The sequence below is a fragment of the Micropterus salmoides genome, unplaced genomic scaffold (genome assembly GCF_014851395.1).
Source record: "Micropterus salmoides isolate LMB-PRFRI ecotype aquatic unplaced genomic scaffold, ASM1485139v1 Ms_hic_scaffold_13, whole genome shotgun sequence".
Taxonomy (NCBI): Eukaryota; Metazoa; Chordata; class Actinopteri; order Centrarchiformes; family Centrarchidae; genus Micropterus; species Micropterus salmoides.
Genome location: NW_024040374.1, coordinates 7,338,104 through 7,361,224, shown reverse-complemented (window position 1 = coordinate 7,361,224; position 23,121 = coordinate 7,338,104). Strand labels below are relative to the sequence as shown.

General features: G+C 39.3%; 1 protein-coding gene across 9 annotated transcripts in view; it reads right to left on the bottom strand.

Moving 5' to 3' along the window:
- ddah1 (dimethylarginine dimethylaminohydrolase 1) overlaps positions 1–23,121 on the bottom strand; it is a 110,642-nt gene that overhangs the window by 22,655 nt on the left and 64,866 nt on the right. For 8 of the 9 annotated variants that reach the window (XR_005444047.1, XR_005444048.1, XM_038715273.1 and 5 more), the window contains exon 2: positions 8,244–8,343. Coding sequence is in view for 7 of the 9 variants with exons in the window: in XM_038715267.1 (XP_038571195.1) it covers positions 8,244–8,343 (100 nt within the window). In the remaining 2 variants the exon portion in view is untranslated. Of the gene's footprint in view, positions 1–8,243; positions 8,344–19,639; positions 19,661–23,121 lie in introns of those variants that run through there. The other variant, XM_038715270.1, reaches the window with a different exon arrangement.

The window sequence follows — 23,121 nt, the reverse complement described above, 5'->3', positions numbered from 1 at the left end:
TAAAGAAGACCATAACATAAAGCATCCTGTTATACAATTTCAACAGACACCTCCAAGGCAACCAGAAATATGTACATTATTGTTGCTGTTTTAAAATAGTTTTTTAACGGTTGGAGAATTTCTGCATTTATTTATGCCCTGTACAGTGAAAATCTGAAGTAGAAACATCATTACTGACCTTGATTCTGTATTAATGTATATTGTCTGCTATGTAGCAGAAGTGAGTTACAAAACACAATTTCACTCTATAACTTGTTATATTGTGACAATAAACCTACCTACCTACCTCAAGTATTGAAGGACGGTGAAAATGCTTTATACTTTTATTGTTGTTATACTAAATGAACATTTGTTCTCTTTTGCTGTAGATTGTGTTCAAGATGATGTGTATAACCTATAAAGCTTTTCTTTGTGTTAATATGCCCATGGTAGCTTCTGGTGTCAAAATTAAGTTGTACAACACTTTGGTCAATGTAAAATTATTCTGAAAGTGCTTCATAAAGTAAAAGTTCAATTAATTAAATAATGGGTCTTAAGGAACATCAGCTGTAGAAAACATCCAGACAAACCCCCACATCTTAAACCAAATTGTATTTTTGGATTTTACTTGCAGATTAGGTCACTAATGCAGTGCAGGAGATAAAACCTGATGATGCATTTCATATCACTGTCATAGCAACCCCACGGCACAACATGGCTAGCATGTATCCACATTTGTAGCCAGTTCAAACTAGGGCGATTAATTTTTAAACTCTTTAGCTCCTGTATTATTCAAAACGGATAAGCAGTAAATCAGTTTATAGTATGATTAATGATGAGTAATGGTGGAGAAGTAGTATCAAATTTTAATGATATGAGAAAGATAATTTGAGTCAAGGCATGGCATTAAATAATATAATATCATCAGGTCGGCCTACCTACAGACCTCAAGAAAAACTAAGTTCACCACAGTGTGTTATACAGTAAGCTCAATACAAAACCCACAGTTCAACCACCATTTAATGCATCCTTATCTCAGTTCAAATCTCCTAGGAGTCCATCTTTCTATATCCCTGTAAGCAAACAAAAAATACTCAGTTTGAGGTTCAATTCAAAAGTTGGCCAACGAAAATGAAACCAAGTGACGCCTCTCATGATTAATAGACAAGCTTAGTAAGTTCCCCACCCCTGCAGCGTCTGATGCTGCAGCGCACTGGCTGTAACCTGGCTGTAACTGTTGGACTTGTGCGTTTGGTTTGAAAGGTCGTTTCACAGATATTTCCTAAGCTGACTGGTGGCTGTGTGTGTGATGCAGACGCCGACCGCCACAATAGCTTACTTACTACACGTGTAAAAAACCCCAAACAAATAAACAACCTACCCCAGATAGCAAGACATAATTGAATAAATATTGATTTTCCATCTGAATCATCAGAATGGTTGAGATTGAAATCTCTACCCTAAATAAATACGGCCATACATGAGCATGACATTGGAATAATACCGATTTATAGTTGTCCCGATTATAATAATAATAATTTAATTTATTTGTAGAGCACTTTTCAAAAACAAGTTACAAAGTGCTTTAACAAGTGTAAAGACAATAATACCCCAAAAACAGTAATACAGAAACAATACAAGATAAAAGCAAGAAAACATTGAAAAGACTAAAATATACGTTTAAGATAAATATAAAATAAGTAAAATAGAATAAAAGGGATAAAATAAAGTCAGATAAGATTGGGAAAGGCTCTCCTATAAAAGTATGTTTTAAGATGGAACTTATAAGAGTTCACTGACTCAGCCGACCTGATTTCCTCATGCAGGCTGTTCCAGAGCCTCGGGGCCCTGACAGCAAACGCTCTGTCCCCTTTAGTTTCAGTCGAGACTCTGGAACAGACAACAGACCTCTGCCCGAGGATCTCAAGGTACGTGCTGGTGCGTATGGGACTAAAAGTTCAGAAATATAACAAGGCGAGAGGCCATGAAGAGCTTTAAAAGTGATTAATAAAATTTTAAAGTCAATTCTAAAACATACTGGGAGCCAGTGTAATGAAGCTAAAATAGGAGTAATGTGGTCATATTTCTTTGTTCTGGTTAAAAGCCTGGCAGCTGAGTTCTGGACAGTCTGGAGTCGATCAGTAGATTTTTGGGTTAAACAAGTGAAAAGGCTGTTGCAATAATCCAGGCGTGATGAGATGAAGGCGTGTAAAATGGTCTCGGTGTCCTTAAAAGTTAACATAGATCGAATTTTTGCTATATTTCTAAGTTGATAAAAACATGATTGAACAAGCTTTGTGGTGTGCTGCTCGAAATTTAAATTACTATCAAACCAGACACCAAGGTTCTTTGCCACAGGCTTAATGTGATTTACTAGGGAACCAGCAGATGGCAGTATTTGTTTGCCATCTGCTGGGACCCGATGACCAGGATTTCTGTTTTGTTTAGGAAATTATTTGACATCCATTTTTTAACTTCACAAAGGCAGTCGGTAAGTGAACTCAGCATTCCAGGGTCTGTGGATCTGACGGGCAAGTATATTTGTGTGTCATCAGCATAAATATGAAAAGAAATACCATGTTTATGGATAATATGTCCAAGGGGAAGCAGATACAAAGAAAACAAAATGGGTCCTAAGACCGACTGGACAGAACGAAGAGACATAGTGTTTACAGACACCAAAACTTCCTATTTGACAGGTAGGATGAAAACCATTCTAGGGCAGTACCAGAGATCCCCACCCAGTGCCTCAGTCTGTCTAACATGATGTTGTGATCAATGGTGTCAAAAGCAGCGCTAAGGTCCAGGAGTACAGGACTGAGCACATGCCTTCATCAGCAGACATTAAAAGGTCATTGGTGACTTTAAGCAGGGCAGTCTCAGTGCTGTGGTACTTCCTGAAACCAGACTGTAACTTTTCAAATAATTTGTTATTTTCCAGTACAGTGATCAGCTGTTTGGACACAATTCTTTCTAGAATCTTTGCAATAAAGGCAGTTTTGAAATTGGTCTAAAATTATGTGGGAGGGAGGGATCTAAACCAGGTTTCTTTAAAAGTGGGTTCACGCAAGCCATTTTAAAATAATCAGGGACATAACCAGTAGATATGGAGCTGTTGAAAAGAGAGATCAAATGGGGCCAAACAGAATCCATTACTTTCAGTAAAAATTTTGTAGGTATTACATCAAGTGGGCTGGAGGACACTCTCATTTGTGATACTGTTTTTAAAAGCTCAGACAAGTCGATGGGATAAAACTGGTTAAAACTCTCTTGTTGCTGGTGAGGAACCTCTGAGTAAGAGGCCGCGGGGGTAATAGAGGCTCTGATTGACACCACCTTATTGGTAAAATAAGATAAAAACAATTCACAGATTACTTCCAGCTGAGGCACAAGGAGGGGTTGGGTTTATCAGTTGATCCACAGTCTTAAACAGAAACCTGGGATTGTGTTTATGTGTAGTAATGAGTTCAGAAAAATTGTGTGTTCTCGCATCCTTAACCATGTTATTGTAGTTAATTAATAAATCCTTCAGACTGAGGTAATGGACTTGGAGACTGGATTTTTTCCATCTGCGCTCTGCTTTCCTGCATTCCCTTTTTAGGCTGCGAATGCTGTCATTTATCCAGGGTTGCTTACTAGCTTTAGACGTAGGCCTAACCTTTAGAGGAGCAGTAATATTTAGTGACGACAAGCAGATATGATTGAAGTGATCGACCAGATTGTTGGTGTTGGAATCAGACAGGTGTTGGCTTTGGCTCTGAAAGAATGTGCAAAACTTTTAAACATTTTGTTCATTAAAGATGCGAGAACACACGGAGCTTGGTGAGGCGGCATGAGTAACAGGCCAATCGCAACTAAAAACAATACATCTGTGGTCAGATATGGTCATGTCCACTAATTCCACAGAGGAAATGCTGACACCCAGGGTAAAAACATATTTAAAAAGTCAGTTGCATTAACATTGGTGGGGTCATCAACATGAATATTAAAATCCCCACAAAGAACAATTCTGTCATAATTTAAAACCAGAGTAGATCAATTATAACAAATATGATAGGTTGCAGCCCTCCAACTTTAAGAGTGAGAACTTCAAAGGAGTTAAATTCATCACAGCGTACTTGATGACATTTAACATTTTTCCTATACACGCTCACTAGCCCACTGACCCTCGGTTGACTAAAACAATCATATTGAGGCAGACACAGTTCAGCTAGCTGGCTATAGTCATTCATTTGCAACCATTATTCACGTAAAATCTAGACAAGATAAAATCATTTAAGATAAAAGTCTTACTTGAAAGTGATTTCACATTTAAATGAGTTTGTTTTGGGTGCTGGAGTTGGTGCAGTTGTCCTAATCCTTAAGAGATTACTATTATTTCTGTGTGGGATGTGCACATTTCGGTTTACTGGTCTATGCGTGATGATGACAGGAATAGAAGTCTTTGGAACAGCGGTGGGAGCAGATGGCTTTACATGCCAGCAGGTGGAGACAGTTTTTTGTGGCAGTGAGGCAGAGATCTGTTCAGTGAGCGGTGGTGTGTCCAGCTGTGCTGCATGAATGATTAGTCATTCACGTAAGTCATGTGTGGACCGCACCACATGCTGTATGTGAGCAGCTAACATTTCTGAGCCCTGTTTGTTTGGGTGAAGTCCGTCTATCTTAAAAAGAGACATTCTTTGCCATAAAATATTAAAGTTATCAACATAACACACACCGTGAGCCCTGCAGGCGGACTGGAGCCAGTCGTGGAGGCCAAGGAGTCTACTGAAACGGCCAGCCCCCCGACCAACTGTATGTGACCAGAGATAAAAATGGACTTTCCACAATGCTTTAAAAAGTTAAAAAGACGGTAAAAATCTGATTTTGTCAGCTCAGACTGCTGAAGAGCTGTGTCATTTGTTCCCACACGGACTATCAATCTTGTGATGGAGGACGGGAGCGATGGTTTTTTGAAATGTCAGCCGTGGTGGCACCGGGGAAGCAGTGAGTGGTAGTGTTAAAGAAACGTATGTTTCTGGTTATGGAGTCACCAATTATTAGTGTGGTTGGGGAGAAAAGGGGATGAGGAGATGCCGGTTGTGTGGTTCCAGAGCAGGACTGAGCAGAATCTGCTTCAACACTGCGTGCGGACTGACTTTGGAGTGTGTGAGCTGCCGAGTGTTGTGTTGGAGTAGCAGTAACAGACCTGAGAGATCACCGTTTGCCGCCAGTGCGGGAGATGTAGCCAGTGGAGGAGATGCAACAGTGTCGGCAGGCACTGTCTGCCGAAAGGGATCCATATCAGGGAGACTCGAAGCCGCAGGTGCATCCGCTGGATGGACCGGAGTGTTGTCAGACAGGGCTGCATAGCGGTTTGAGAGGTGGATGTGCGGAGGAGAGGCAGCTCCGTCCGAGCCTCTCTTGCAGCCACGGACCACCACTTCAGCCTAGGTTGACTGATGCTTCAGAGTCGAGCAAGAGGAGAGCCTTGGAAGGCTAGAGGTGTCCCATAGCACAGTGTTCTAGATGTTAGCGGTTGCGCTAAGAGAAACAATCTGTTTGGCTTGTACTGAAGCCACATCCATAAAGCCAGTCAGCAGGGAATCTTTCTCTTTGAGTTCCTCTGAAAGTCGTCGGATGTCTTCCATAAGGTCAGCAATCTTTTTGTTCGCTTTCTTAAGGAGTGAGCAGTCCTCATGGGGCAGAGTTATCTCGACTAGCATAGTCACCGGAGCTTTGTTGTGGTCAGTAGCGTTGATGGTGTTTTTACGGTCATCTAGCTTAAAATCCACGTCGGATGACTAAAATCCTTAACCCACGTAAAATTTAAGTTAAAAACTTAAGTTAAATAAAAAGGATATAAAAAATGTAACGAGAAAGTGTGGATTAAAACTGGATAAGAGTCCAGTTTAAGACTCGACACCTGTCGGAGAAGTCCACAGGTGGCTACAGACGCCAACGCATGCACAGAGATTACGTCAGCGATCTTACTTGATTTAGCATTGATTTGTAGTTGACTGGATAACAACAACAATGTTGAAAATTCATCTATTTATAGTTGACCAGAAATTACGTGATATTGAAAGGCCATTGATTTATAGTTGACTGGGAAATATGATTGAAAAGTCATTGAATTATTGTTGACCAGGAGACCATCGCTTGGTGGATCAACGTTCCTGAACCCCACAAACAAGTCCACATCAGGTAATCACAAATTTATTTATCTAATGTTTAATTGTCCCACATTTGTAGACATTCATTGTTTATTGACATTGTCTCACATTATATGCAGTCATAGACTATATACAAGTGTTTCAATACCATTTTATACTGACAAATAGCACAATATCCAAGCTCCATAGTAATAGGGGGAAAAAAGTTACTTTTCTAGCATAAATGCTAACTTTATCACCAGAAAATTTCCTATACAGGACTGTAAATCATGATAATAACTGTATTTTATTTTTGCTCAGATTAAGTGCTTTGCAAAATATATACATGCTTTTCTCATGCTCGTAACTGATCCTAGCTAATGCCCCTGTCATTTAACATTAAGTAAGCCAGCTAACTTCATACATCTGTCAGTCTTCTACAACTTTCAGCCTCCAGATTCAATGTATGACTGCATTTAATGTTAGACAATTTAAATTACGTTAAACTATAAACATCAACTATAAACAGCACGTGGTTAGTTAGCTGTAACGTTAATGAATTCAAGTAAGTTAACTGTTAGGCTTTGCCGAATATAATATCTATATAATAATATAGCGCCAATTCAGCCTGACTGACATTGTTCATCTTCACATCCTTTTCATTACTGAAAGTTATTTTGTTTGTATGTTTTCTGTTATAGATGCCCTGACTGAACCAATGGGGACAGAAGTCTTTGACTTTGCCCAGGCAGCACAAAAATGGCTTGCTATGCTCCAGACCGGATGGGTGGACAGAGCAGAGCAGGAGTAGTATAAATAAACTCTGTTGTCATTTATATATTTTTAATATATTATAGTCTCTTTTCTGTGGTTTAATATTGGTTGAAATAACACTGAAGTCACGTTGATTTTTAGTTAGGCTATCATTTCAATGTTGTTTCAATAGTAATATTGGTTGAAATAACACTGAAGTCACATTGATTTTTAGTTAGCTATGATTGAGAGCGGAATCCTGCTTCATCACTGTAACTTCCCCACCAACAGCCTCTCCTTGCTGAGCGAGTCTGCAGGCCTGTTTAGACCAAAGGTGTTGCCAGTAGCAACACAGAATGTTGATCTAAAGTGAGAAATTAATAACGCGAAAATGACTGCTTTCTCTATAGAGATCAATTTTTTCCCGCTGGCGTATAAATGCTGTTTTTTTCAATCTTTATTTGGCAGATACCTCTCAACAAAAGTGGGTGGTAGCCTAGGCTAAATAACATACTCTTAGGAAAAGTCAAAGACTGGGGGACTTGAATATTGTATAGATAAAACAGGCTTAGGCTACAATTGAAAAACAGCAGCAGGTAAATTTTAGAAAGTACAGCTGAGGGGGCAAAGCCCCTCGTGGCACCGGGCTGCTTAAGGCCATTGTACAACAACAAGTCAAGGTACACATAATGTGCAAAGTTGATGCTTCATAGCAGACTGCTTTACTCTTGGGTGTCATGTGACCAGAGTGTAATCGCAGCCTTTGTGATTAGAAAATCAAATTTTTTCACACAGCGATATTTTGGCAAATGCAATTAATCGTTCAGCCCTAGTACAAACTGACACAGACAACATGGTGCCACATGACACAGACAACATGGTGCCACCTCTCTGCATGTCTCACCGTCATAGTTTCATCTACAGCATATATTCAATTCCAGTATAAACTAACAACTGGCAAAACAATGCAAAAGATCTACTCAATGGCTTTCAGAGCTTATAGAGCTCTGTAACAGCTATTTTATGCAACAATGTGATATACCTTGAATGAATTTATGGAAACCCCAGAGTAAAAATGGTACCCCTTTAGGAAGCGTAGCAGCTAAAAATGTTTTTAAATCTTCCATATGTTTTTATTGTAAAAATATTTTACTTTATTTGGTTTGGATTTTATTCTATAGTCTTCTATTTTATTTTTACTATTTGTTATTTGTTTCTCGAGCTAGGCTAACAAATTTCACTACATGTACGGTGTATGGTTGTGTATGTGACAAATAATCTGGATTTTTTTATTTATGCGGATGGCTTTAGGATGTTGCTTGACTGGAAGGTTTAGGTGTTCCACAAAATTTAAGGGATTGAGGGGACATAGCTTACCTGTAAAAAGCACATCTCCTCCATCCAGTGTGGCATTCTCATCAGTCATTTCCACAATGTTCAGATTCAAATCTTTCAGAGCTCCTTTCATTGCCTCCGTCTGGAAGAAATACAAGGACACAAACAGAAATACATGTCAAACATCTGCTGATATTAAACAAAAGACTGAATCGTAATGACGTACAGTAAGCTACACCACTAAATAGCCCAAACCATCAGCATTTCCTATCTTCAGGACTATTATGATACGGTCCAGTTCTAATCAGATGTCTGTAAACAAGATGATGAAAATCAGTTGAGGATTTTCACTGGATTTCTGTAAGGCACAGTATTTTGCAGAACCCAGATTCCTGAGACTGAGCGCAATGAAACAAAACCTTTTCTCTCCAACTGATTTCAATGACATCATTTTAATGAGCCATGAAATGATGTCATTTTGGAGGAAGTTATGTTAAAACTTTTACAAGTCAGTGGCTGCGGAAAATAGGTACGCTAAAGGACCGACACAAACTAGCCTCTTCCTGTCCTCATGTTCTGGCTCATCTGCCTTTCATATATTTACAGGAAGGAAGTAAAAGGATGCCACCCAGATAACATTAACATATATTATGAAATGCATTCGCTGGATGGAAAATTAGGGGTAATCCACATTTCACCTGCATGTCCTCCCCGCTGAACTGGAAACCTGAGGAAAGAGCAGGTCTTTTTTTGGCTGAACTTCGGTTGGTCTGCTCTCCTGTCTGACCGCCCAGTGTGATTTTACTGTCCTGTTTTTGGGGTTCCCGCGGGAGTATTTTCCAAGGCCAGTCATGTTTGCAAGAGCATCAGTGTTTCCACAAGCCCTATCTCACTATGACCTCAGCCTGCTCACTGTGCTTTTTTGCCAACACAATGCTTCTGCTTCTCCTCATTTGTGGAGGGCCGAACAATGAGGTCATCCAGGTAGACTGCCATTCACTTGCCCAATAATACAATGAAGGCCTACATTCACATGCATGAATACACAAATGTCCTTTTCTTGAACTGTATTATGCAATACAGTTCAACAGCACCACAAACTTCTTCCTCCAAAATGGCCTTACAGGTAAATAAATCTTTAAAACAGTTCATGAAGATAGGGTTTATTGTAGAACTGTATTAGACTGCATTCGATTTAGCTAGGTGTATCTAATAAAATGGCAACTGACATATGTTCAAAACAACATACTATTATTTAATCTTTTACAGCTGTTTGTTTGGATCACTGTTTCTTTAAATAGCCTTATGAACCAATGGCACTTTTCCGATCTATTCACCGTGACAGTGGAATCCCACAGAATAATCAAACTTTCCTCCTCCATGTTTCATCTTCACTGCAGGCATTCTATTCATCTTTCTGCTTTAGTTAACCAGGAAGAACACAATGTCCTTCCAAGTAACTGGGTTCACAAATTTATTAGTGGTTTCTTAAAAGCTTTGACAGCAACAGTGTGCAGCATATTAAGTTTAGGTAACAGTTAATCCCTTTCATTTTTGTGTATGCTAAGCAAAGGCATTGCTGACAAACTCTGCTTTTCATTTAGTTAGGTTTGTAGGTATGTTGGGTGACAAATAAAAGGTTGACTCAAGTTCTGAGAAAGTTAACAATCCAGATGGTTGGCTTGATGGCTTTTGATGTTTGTTCAAGTCGTGTGTTATGTTGTCTGTGTCTCATTGCTGTGGAGTCTCAGCTGGTCCCAAGTTATTCCTACTCCATCACTGATTCATCATTTGTGAGGGAAACCTCAGTCAGTTCAAATATTTAATGCATTAACAAAGACCTTGCCTGCATGTCTGTGCCCATCAATGAGGCCAGATTAGCACAACAAAGCTAGAGAACAGGCACTCAATATTTAATTTCCAGTATAATCCACTATATAATTAAAAAACACCTTTTGCAACAAGCTTACACACATTATACACACTGTTCCGAGTCTCCACCATAATTAACAGCCACTGCTTGTGCCCTTTTTCTTCTGTCTGTAGCACACTGCACTATCACAGTGGTCATCTGCCCAGGAATCTGCAGGACTGTATGAAACAACTCTTTACTTCATGTCTCTGGCATTTCCTCTGACATCACTGGAGGTAATGGCTCCTATACATACAAAAGTATGATATCTGCTCTGTCTCCTGTGTGCGTGTGGTAGAGATCATCAATTAGGTCTTTCCACGTAGACCCAAAGAAATGTAGCCCGTGAGTTTTGACTGGAGATTTAGTACGCACGGAAAATGAGATGTGGACAAAAAACAAGCACAAATGTGTTGGAAAAAGAACTAGAACAAACGGAAGAAAAATCTACATTAGTACCATGTCACCAGATTTTAGTAGGTTAGGTAGTTCACACTGAGGAGAAGATTGTGTGTAGTGATGTCATGGTCTTGTGTATACAGTTTGGGAATGGTGAGGTATACACTGACTACACAAAGATAAATTACAGACTTACTGTAATTTATCACTTACTATAAACAAACAAAGGCTGCTGCCAAATCCTGCAAGAAAAACTAGAATAATCACACAAATAAAATGTTCACAAAGCAGACCCCATCTAATATCAATTTGTGGCTTTAGAGCTAAGCGACAGTATCATCTAGTCTACTCCAACATCAGTTTACAATGACATAAACTTTCATTTTGCATTAGCACAATGTATTGCTTTACTTTAATTGTCTAAATTGGCCACCTGCAGCTGAGATTGACAAACTCAGCGGTGTCCTTGAACTGTTTTATGAGCCTCCTCTGACTCATATGCAGTTTCCAGATTTGGCTAGCTGCCTTGGAGAAGTTGCTGAGAATCATCTTCCCTTAGCAGCACTCAAGCCTAGCTTTGGGCTTGTGAATTCCATACGTACAAAGTCTCAAACAATCCAATATGGATTCGGACTGATTAGCATCACTCACGTCTAGCAAAGGTTAAAACGGTGAAAGTTAGCGAAGGAAAATATTTAAGTTAGGCTTAAGTCAGTCTGGCAGAACATGTGCAGTGTAGGTTACAATGTGTCCGTTAAGTCTGTTGTTTCCGCAACTGCTGGAAAAGTGAAGGCGGTTAGCGCTAGCTAACAGTATTCCCATTCAATTACTTTAAAATGTCTTTTAATAGGCTACGTTTTCTGAAGTGGTTGTCCACTGCATCTGTTAGGGCCTGTCCATAGGCTCGCCATTCATCTGTGACAACATCTGAGCCTCTTCTTACATGATGTTGGTTGGCAACAGGTCTTCTCTTGAGCGATCTTTCACCACCCTGACAATGAGTGTCCTTGATGTAATTATGATGTGTTTTCTTGCTAAACTGCAAAATGTTCAAAATTCATACAGATCGTTCATAAAGTGAAGAAACATAAATAAAAGTTGTTTTCCTGCGCAAAATGTGTGTCACTTTACTGAAAGCAAACAATGACGTGTTATAAGGTCTTATAATTAGTTCATATGGTATTGTGCCAACCTGTAATATATTATACAGGGATAGATATTTTAACACTTTACTTAAAGCAAACAAAGACATGCTATATAACATTAAACATTACTATAAGCCATTATTCCATTTTATATCACTAATTCTAAATGTTGACTAAAGTGTATTTATAACGAGTCGATGGTTATAATGTCTTATGGAACATGAGCGGAGATTCTTGCCGCATGTTGACATAAACTGGTATTACTATTAGTTATAAAACATTACATCAAAAGGTCATAATACATTTGAACTTTTCTATAGCGCCTAATGCATGTTTGTAAGTGATCATAACTATAATGTCTTATGAATGCATTATATCGTGTTATAAATATATGCGTAACTCATTATAGCAATGACCTTCATAGAAAGTATTACCAAACATGTTTCTGCATCTTATACCAAATGATGCCCCGACGGTTTGAGACCCTGAGATTTATGGAGTTACTTTTGCGTCAAAAAATACTTTATTGATCCCCGAGGGGAAATTCTTTGTCACAATTGCACACTTGTCAAGGAAGAGAAATAGTAATAAAGAGTATAAAAAATATAAGAGTATAAATATAAAATATAAGAAAAATATAAGGATTGTGGGTATGTACAATATTTACATTATTAAAGATTATTATGGTGAACCAAAAAGAACTAGTCAATAGATAGAAGCAGAGAATATTGCTCATTAATTATTAAACAGATAATATTGCACAAAAATAGATAATACGGCCCAGTTTAAAAACTAACTAAGTGTCCGTGTGTCAGACACTTAGAGGGAGGAGTTATAAAGCTTGATGGCCATAGGCAGGAATGACTTCCTGTGGCACTCTGTGCTGCATTTTGGGGGGATAAGTCTTGCACTGAAAGTGCTACTGTGTTTGAGGCTATATTATGCATTTAAAAAATAGGTTTGAGAGCAAAAGTACCCACACTCACAAATGTGTGATTAAAAATGTCATGCAAAAGCTTTGTTGGCAAATCCAAAATATTGAGCTGAAATCTTGTGGGTGGGACGTAGAAAAGATGCGTATCTATTGGCCAGTCTTGATCAGAGTGACAGCTTGAATCAATGTCTACTTCGTAATAGCAAGAATGCTATTTGAACTAAATGCATCTTTTGTAGGTCCCACCAATGGGACTTGAGCTCAACATTAATTGAAGCAGATAACCTATATTCCAGTGCAAAGTTGGCAGGAGTGCACCTTTATCATGCTGTCTGGTTTAATGGATAACTGCAAGGTTTAATGGAGGTTTATGTGCTAACAAAACCCTCTGCAATGTCTACAATGAAAATCAGGCAAGCGAAGGTGGGGGGGGGGGGGGGTCACACAAAGACATCACTTGATAAAAAACTTCGTATTACGTTACAAGTCACAGACACGATGGATATTTTACAAGCGAGGACCAGGTAAAGCAACAGTGAACATACAATTGACATATTGCTTTAGGTTGATTGATAGGCTTCGTCATTAACAAGCCGACGTGCGGATCATTACAGATGGCGGGTGGATAACTCCGCAAAAGAGACGACTTCCATGTCTTTTGGCTGACTTTATAAAACATACTGCTGATGCAGAAAATCAGGAGACCGGAGAGAGAGACAGAGAGGTGGGGCAAGTTGGTATGTTTGCAGTGAGAGACAGTGAGAGGTGTAGGGTGTTTGAGAGTGTGTCTGAGTGTGGGGAGAAGTGATGGAATTTGGTCTTCTCTCCTATAGGCGAAGATACAGATTGCCCAAAATAAAAACTCACCGATACAAATTTTCCTTTGCACCCACGGCAATTAATGCCCTAAATCTGTACTGAGCTTGAGCTTCTGCTCAGAACGATAGATTGTTGAAGCTACCATTTCAACTTACTGAGTACTTTTAGACGAACAAAACAGGTTGTATATAACTCATGTATGTTTGTTTTAACCCTATTGCAAATCAAATTTCCCCTGGTGGGACTAAAGATTGAACTTAGAAGTCGAGGCAGGTGCAAAGCAGGTATAAAATACTAATGTCCGCGGGGATTAAACCTGCTTTCACAGGGCATTATAATAACAATCACGATGCCAGCTCAACATCGGCCCAACCCTATCTCAAGCTATTTATTATTTCTTGTTTTACTCAGTTTAAAATTTTTCTTTGATACCATGCAATCAACAATTTTTTGTCCATAATACTACAGCTAAATGGATCGATCACACCATTCTCAATAACTCTCTGTAACATGGGAAAGTCCCACCAGAATAGCATTTCTGAGATGTATTTTTGCATTAGGGGTATATTGTATATTTGCATCTGTGAATATGACATATAAATTCGCTTACATCACATATCTTGCACATTGCAACACTAAGCACAGAAATGTAGAGTAGCTGAAGCTTTTAACCTGTCTGTTGTATGCATTCTTCTATAGTTGTGTTCACCTGTATCAGTCTAATAAAATGAATGCTTGTTTATGAATTTTATTGTAGGTTCTGGCAGAACACTAAGTGCTGTAATCATGATTGGCAAAGCTCTGCTAGCTGCAGCATAGTAGGAAACACTTAGCATGCCACTGCACGTCCTACACAGCTCCCCAAAAATATACTGTAAATTAGAGCAGATTAAGCTTAAGTAAATGTTTTGCTGCTTCCTCTTGTAATTCATTTTGCATTTACAGAAAAGTAATATACTAATACTTGTGGAAGTTATAGTGCTTATTATCTTTGTGGCAAAAGGCGGCATCTAACTTTCCTCTCTGGCCCTTTTTCCCTTCTTTCTTTCTTTCATCGTCTCTCACATTCCCTTTATTCTCTTTAGACCCTCGTGGCAGGGTCAAGAATGCTCTTACAGTGGCTTCTCATGCAGAGTGGCCTATTATCTCTCACTGTGAGGGACATCCAATACCCCACCCTGCATAGGTGCCAACTCACTTTGCCAGCACCTCCTTCTCCTCTCCTTCAAACCCTCTTATGCTCCTCTCTTCTTCTTTCCTCCTTTTCCCCCGAGTGCTTGGCCAGGCAACATGCTGTTAGCCAGCACCCTGCTTTGAATGAAAAAGGCCTTTTAAAATTCATTAGGGGCTGAAAGCTCTGAGATCCAGTCGGTCCGCCTGCCACATTCCTGCCGTTCCAACACAGGACAGGGGAGACAGAGCAGAGAGAACAGCCTTTTATTTGGGGCTTTTTATGGACCCCTTCTCTCGCCCCTGGTACCCGTGGATATCGCATTCTGCTAAAAAGGACCATCAGTCTGATAGAGCACAGCGCATTTGGAAAGGAAAGAGAGTACACAACAATAGCATTCCTGAATGTCATCCTAGCCTCCCTACACCAGGCAACAGAGTCCCACGCTCCGACATAATAAGGCATACAGCATTCCTTCACACACAAAGAGGTTAACCTATTTAAATGTCAGTTATCACCTGCAGCTTGTGAATGTATTAAGTACATGAAATCAAGTTTGGGTGGGCAAAACAATACAGACTTTATATGCAGTGATTTGGTCACAAATAATTTATTTTTTATTTCTTACCTTGGTTTTAAAAGTTAATTTAAACTGTCTAAAATAAGACAAAGTAATACATCTTTAAACCTACATTAGTCTATGTTTTTGCCACCTGGGTGAGGAGGAACAAGCTGTAAACACTACACTGGTATACAGTATTTTTACCATATAATGTTGATATGGAGAATGTGTTAGCAAACAGCTGCCTATTTCAGTGGTTCCCAACGTGGGGGCTGTGTCACCATGGGGTGTCTCGAGGATGGGACAATATTTTGTGGTTTTAACAAATAAAAACTGTGAAGCATTACATTAAGTGTTTTATAAGGGATATACACATTAACGCATTATCGCGTTGACGCATTAATTAATTATCGTTAACAATGATTTTATCGTTATAGTTGTTATTATTATTATTTTGAAAGGGAAGATGTCAGTCTTAGGAACGTTCTTAAAATCTTAACGTAGTCGCTTGGCCCCGCAGGGTTGCTCTTTCGTCAGGTGAACTGGAGAGAAGCGCTCCGCGAGTAAACGGCAGGCACTCTATGGATAGTAACCATGGTAATGGCTTCTGTGTGCTAAACAGCTGTAGCCTATTTAACTTAAGTTAACATTATACATAACTTTACCTGAAAGGCCTAAATCTAGTTTTGTGGCTCTGCCATGCAAATTCCTTTTTGTTGATGTCCTGGTAACTATTTAGTAAACAGTAATAGATTCTGGAAACTCACAAACAGCGAGGATCAGTCTCTCTTACAATTATTTGTGCTCCGCATCGTGTAGGCTACAAAAAGTTCAAGACAATTCAACTTTGACAGTGGGCGGGCGTGTGCGTGAGGTGACCACTTCACCTCACTCTGACAGGGACACTTGCTACTGAACATTATTATATTATGTTTATGCTGATACCTGATCAGTGCCTGTGTTATGATCGTGGCTCTGGACTCTTGTTTTAACAAGCTAGATAAAAGGTAATGCCCTGGCAGTGGCAAATAGTTTTGGTTTAATATTTGATTTGATTACATTAATGTTTAAGTTGAGATTTACAAGAAATATTTTATTGCTACTGTGTAAAGGGAAAACTGCGGTAAAATGCACCTTATTTGTTTAAGGTGTTGACAAACCACGTTATTGCACTTTTGTGTGTATATCAGTCCATTTAAATTAAAAGTGCGAAATACACTACTTTAGAATTCATTATTCAATTTTGCACATAACTATGAGATTAATCACGATTAATCGCAGAAAATCATGTAATTAATTGCAATTAAAAAAATTTATCTTTGCCCAGCAGTAGTATTAAGACATTTCAAAACAGAAGACAAAACGTAATAAATATCATAAACATCATGTTAAAAACTCTAGGTGATAAAACAACATGTAACATGCAGGCTCAGGAGTTTTCAGGAGCTCAGCAATCAGAAAACCGTCAGAGCAAGAGATTGAAAGATCTGACCCGATAAACAGAACTCAAAATGCTGATATATCTCATGCTCAACACAGTCTAAACTCACCACAGCTTCTTTTGTTTTGTTTTGTTTTGTTTGTTCTTAAATAAAGTTTGGGAACCACTGGTCTGTTTAAACACCCAGCAGACACGGAGCAACATTAACATTCATCCTCAAGTCGTGTTTCTGGCCACCTGGCAAAGTCCAATATTCAATCTCCTTTTAGCTCAGGAAATACAAGGCTTTTTATCTGCTAAATGCACCACAATGTTCCCTAGCTAGTCATTAACTTTGTCTGTCTGGTGGTGTAGTGGATTTATGAGAGCTTTTTCAGCTGTGGCTGGAAACAGGGTTGATGAGAGTGAACCAAAACAGTAAAGGTGCAGGCCATAAACCAAAACAATGAGCTTAAAGATAATTATCTGTTGGGCCATGATTATGAGTGACCACTTTCACTAAAGGTGAGCGTAATGGCTGTTAAATAATATCACAATATTTCTGGGCATTTCTGCGATGATGACAGTCTTTACAATATGACTATATAGTAAAACTGAAAAAAGTTTTGGTTTAGAACTCACTATAGCTGTTGGCTCTCCTTGTACTCAACCAGAATAAGTTTGTTGCATTGCCCTCTTTTGTTGTTATAGTCTTCCTGTACTTTACATTCTATTAACTTCTACAGCTTTGAGGCTTCTTTTATAACCTGACATGACTCAAAAATAAATCAGTCAAATGTTGCAGTCTAGTTATTGTGTGCAAAAAGAAATAACAAAAATGACTTGTTTGTATTGACATACGGGCACAAGTTTGAACAACAAGTCTTGTGCGTCATAGCTGAGCTTTGGCTGGACATCCAGGACACAGATGATGATCGTAACAGATAGCAGAGGCCTAATGCAGAGGAAAGTTCAAAGAATACAGAATGGGAATAATGACTGCATTCAGGGCAATCGACCAAGTGGAATTTAAAATAAATGCATAAATGTCATTAGCTATGCAACAAATAGGTGGATTAGGCTATCTGAACCTTTCAGGTACTAAGTCTCTGACGTCATGGAGGGAACAGAGAGATGATTCCCTTTGTTTGCTCAGAGGAGTAAGTGCGATTAAATGGCTCAATTATAGATTTGTCAAATATTTGCCACGGGCAGTGGTTTCACCGTGTTCCTTCTTTAGAAAGAGCCTGAAGGCTTGAATCAATGGCAGCCATGAGGGAGAGGGAAATCTACAGAAGCTGTAATGGGGCTCAGACAGGGCTATTGTTACATTCATACACATCTTACACTCCATTTCACACACAGGCACACACACAGACATGCACACACATGCATGCACGCACATTTAACACAAAGAGGATGCATACAGAAAAAAAACATGAATCTGAGAGTAAAGTTCTGTTATCGGAAATCAGTCCTTAATTATTTTTTTCTTCGTCTCTATTGAAGGAACAGTAATCATTAAGGACACGCAAAGCACTCATATGACTCACACAGGTGGGAGCATACACGGAAAAAAGGTCCCAGTCTGACGCTGTCGTGGTGGTCAAATGTTAAATTCCTAAGAGAAACTAACTGGGAGGGTTAGTGCTGTCACAGCCTGTAACTAAAGTATGAGAAATGAAATGACAACAAGTCATTTAGTAGCAGCCAAGAGAAAACAAACCCTCTATGGCCTGTCCTGGCATTATCCAAACAAATCCTTGGTGTATGTTGGAACATACCTGTGGTTAACCAAGCCATGACACCACCCATCCCCCCACCCCCGTCAGCTTTAGGATTACATAAATGTTGAGAAGTAGGTCAATGTGAAGGCGTACACAGTTAACAGTAACAAATCTGGAGACCCTCGCGCCACACTGACCACAAGGATGTGGCAGTCTGTCTCAGTAAAAGAGCCGTTTAAGCCAAACTTACTGCACTGTCAGACTGCTTTCACTTGGGGCTCCCAGGATATCAGGGCTCCAAGGAGGAAAATACCACACCATAGTCCTGCTTAGACACATTTACAGCTGTCTGAATGGTGGGAGATAGCAGCAAGGCCAAGATTACATAAATCATTTGAAAAGAGAATGAGAAACACAGTTAAAGTGCAGGGCATTATGCCCCTGATTGTTAAATGGGGTTTCTCTATGGTGTGTGTGAGAGAGGTATGCATTTTGGAGAGCTGAGAAAGGCTTCATTAACTACACATAAAAGTTTGGATGACTGGCTATGTGTAGAGACTCATTAAAAAGAAATAGTCTTCACGTAATTAGTTTTCTGTTTATGCTCTAGTAGGTGTTTATTATCAACTCCTTTTATTATTTTCTAGATTAAAAGCTGAAAAGAGAATACCAAAATTACATCTCATCATAAATCTTTCAATGAACATTGGTCACAATTTGGGTGCTGGGCTGATGATACAAAAGACTCTTAAGAAATAGTTTAATAAAGGGTTATATGAAACAATCCCTTTATTTAACACCATGAGAGTGAAGCTCCAAGGATCTAGGTCCCATTTTCCACATTCATTTTAAAGCTAAGATGATCATAAAACCTATCCTTAAAGATTTATGGCATTTACCAGTAAGCATTTAACTACAGAGGTTCTTAGAAACAATAACAGGTTAAGGAGTACCTCTTCTAAATAAGCCTTGTAGAATCGCTCTTTGATAACACTCTTAACCTCAGAGATCATTTGTTATCAGGAAGGAGGGACGTACACATTTCCAAGCAGGATTGCAAATATGTCAGGTATTAGAAGTAACAGTCAAATATGCAGTAATAAGTAGTTAAAGAGGAGGGATATGCAAAAAGAAATTTTGAGAAACTTCATGGATACAGGAGGAGTGACTTAAGTAACATATTCTACTGTAATACCTCGCTTTACTCAGTGCACACTCACATAGAGAGACACCCAAGCATAGCAGAGTACTGCAAAAATAAACAGGAATATGAGTCCAAAGTCTGTCCCAGAGCAAATAAAGTGCTCATTCCAATCAGCAGGGCTGTAAAGAATGTGTCTGCTGTCTACCTCTCACTGTGATGGCTCCAACAATACGCGAGAGCTGCAGGCTAGGAACTATTGGAAAGCAGAGGGATGGAGGCTGTTGGTTACAAATAGACATGAGCCTCCACCTTTGGGAAAAACAGAAGGGGCTTCAGTAAATACATCTCCACTTGGCACCGTCTCCTCTGTTTTATTGGGTTTGACCCCCACATACTGGACTTCTGTACCCAAACAAGGAGAAAAGCCAATAAACTCACCTACCTCATGGAGCATTACAGTTCAGCCGTCTTTAGCTAGTTTCCCTAGGTCTGATAAAAACTACATTCACAACCAAGAATTCATGCTGAATAGGAAAAAATGTTACAGAAAAAAATATTTGACAACCTCTATGAGCACTGCTGCAATGCAGGCTGCCGTCAGCAATGGTTGTTTGTACTCAACACAAACAGCTTGCATGCCTTCCAGGTCGCTCTGTTTTATACCACTGAAAGCAACTCTAATAAAATGCTTTTATGACCAAAATTCCCTGTGCTGTAAGACATCAATTGGAAAAAACGTTAAATATTCCAAAGATAGGAGGCCAAACATAAGCACTGTGAGTGCTAGCTCGGTTAAAGGCCATTCCACTCTCCTCCAACATTTTAGGAAGCTCTTTTAAAATGAATCAGAAGGTTCTCAGATAAACTGAGATTTACTCTTGAGCTGTTGCAATAAAACACTAAGTGACTTCTCAAAGTGGGGGACCCCCAGGGGTCCTTGATGGGGATCCAGGGGGTCCCCAGCAAAAGGGGAATACTGTTTTGATTATATTTATAATTTTTTTCATTATATAAGTAGTATAGTGACTGACTATGTCTGACTATTTTGGTCATGGGTTTCATACACTTTCTGTAATAAAACATCTAAAAGCAAAAATACTATCAGATGGGAACCCTGAGACAAAAATGGGGTCCGTGGTCTATTTGTGTTAGTTTAGGGTCCCTGATGTGAAAAATTTGAGAACCACTGCTTTAAATCACAACTAAGCACTCTGCATCCCATGCAAGCCAAACCATTTAAACCATCCATTGGGTTCTATGACCTTCTAAACATATGAAAATCTATTAGCGTAAATTGATTGAAACTTAACTTGGATTGAGTATCCTCGTTCTAAACATGGTCTTGTATCGATGTAGAGTAAACATGATTTGTAGTTTAAGTACAGTTTACTAAAATGACAAAAATACATATTTTGCCACTGGTATCCAAAACAATATGGAGGTGAATGGAATTGTGTTGGTGGTGCTCAAAGCTTTTACATTTGAGAAGCAATATCTCCTTCCAGAAGCAACGTCCTGGTTTCAGAAGACAATCCACAGCCTCACTGTTTTCATTGGAACTACTTTCTACCAAGGATGTAGTCCCTATGAAAACTGCTGATGTGTTGAGTGGATTATCCTGAGCAACAGGGACACTGGAAAAACATGCTGCTGTTGCATTTTTCAAATGTCATTTTTTTACCCTTCACGGAGCTAAACCTTGCAAACAAAGTCGTATGGTCCTTTAACGAGCTAGGGAAAAAGTATGGGCTGTCTGAAATTTCAAGAAGCTGTTGCTGAACAATTAAATCAGACTGTACTGAATGACATTCGGAACAGGATGAACTGATGTAAGATGGTAATATGCTTAAGTAGACATCTGCCAGGGAGGTTTTGTGGAAGTACATATGATTTAGGATCAAAAAGGGAAATAAAAGTTATATGGAAAGTGCCTGACAACTGTCACCAAAGTCTTCCCATAACCTGTCAGGCTTTCCGAGAGCTGTGGTTAACCGACTCTTACTACCTTAACCCCTATCAAAACTTGGCATCTGTCTCACATACCAAAGATGATCAATGAGATGATTTGAGTAGGAATCCCCATGTGTTTGTTTTTGTTCCACGAGTTGAGGCCCTGGAAACCAAAGTAAAATACCCAGAGCTCCCACATATTTAAGCTATTTCAACATTTGGGAGGCCCAAGGTGTGCCACAGAACAAAATGTCCAACAACAAAACATTATGTGGCCCGGAGCCTGACCTACAATGGCCTTTTCCAGTGGGAAAGATTTGTTGTTTGTGCTTTGAGTGCAGTGCAAAGCAGGGGTTACAGAGCTACAAGAAGGGTCGAGAAAGGAGGTGGAGAGTTTTGTGTGAGTCATGTTAAAATGAAGTTCTTGTTGAAGGCTTCCCCCACCCTCTCTTCCCTCCCACGCAGGGCGTCCCTAGTGTATGGTGCCTGCTTGCTCACAGCAAGAGAAACCCCTGGGTAAAAGGTTAGGAAAGCCACAGAAGTGAGGTGGGAGGATAAGTGGAGTCAGAATTGGACATAAGGAGTGTGACTGACAAGGACTTTTCCCTCAAAAATCCTTCCCAGCATATGCTTAGATAATGTTAGTTTTTGTTCGTGCAATTGACATTCTGAATAACTGCGAAAAGGCAAACTCAAATTTGGCTGTGAGCTTGCATAAGTGTAGCATCTGACCCTTTTGAGCCATGCATACTGTCTACATTGTATAAAAAACCTTTGTCTTTCATATCTGCATTTTTCATTGTGAGGTGTTCCAGCAGTTGTTCCTCTTTGCTCTGTCCAGAATACTAAAAACAGCATGGAAATCGGCAGAAAGAAAACACCATCATACCATACAGTTACACCCACAATTTCCAAAGAATGCACTGGATATGTTCCAAAGGGAAAAAAGTAGAGTTTGCCAGGCAAAGTACAGACTAACTGCCGATTATGAGGGATTTCCCAAAACAGCCATGTGAAGTTAGATGGAGGGGCTGGTATGGAAAATGAGGAAAAGGACTATGTGTTTTAATGTTGAAAGGGAAAAAAACAAGATGGGCCAAAAGGTTTCCCATAAATGTTAATGAAGGGCTTTCCCAGAAAGATTTTTTTCCTTCTTTCAGCATGAAACAAGAGGTCAGGTGCTAATGTTAACCAGCAGGGCTGGATGCAGGACAATCTGACTTTAAAGTATAATAGAAGAAAACCATGTGGAATTAACCATACTGCAGGGATTTAGCAGTGAGGTAGCTAACTTTGTATGATGATGTTTTGATGGTGTAAATCTGATGACTGAATAGTTTTTTTTAAAACCTCTGTAATGTCTCGGGTATGTTTCCAGATAGCTAATGCGTGACTGTGCTATAGTTGGTACTGTGGATATTTCAAAGGTTTATTAATATGTTTCTGGTTGTTGAACTGGATGATATGTCTTGCATGGTACACTGCATGGTTTTTCTTGAATGCTGGAGCAACTTCAGCTGTCTTGGTGTCGAGAGGAAGGTTCTAGGACACCACAGATTATTGCTTATCTGCTGCAGGCCATTCACCAACTCATCTATGTTGTGAGGAACAGTGTTGGACAGTAACACGTTACTAGTAATAACATTACTTTTCCCACTAACTAAGTAGTGTAACTAATTACTTTTCTAAAACAGTAATATTATTACTAGTTACTAATGCAAGTAACGCTGCGTTACT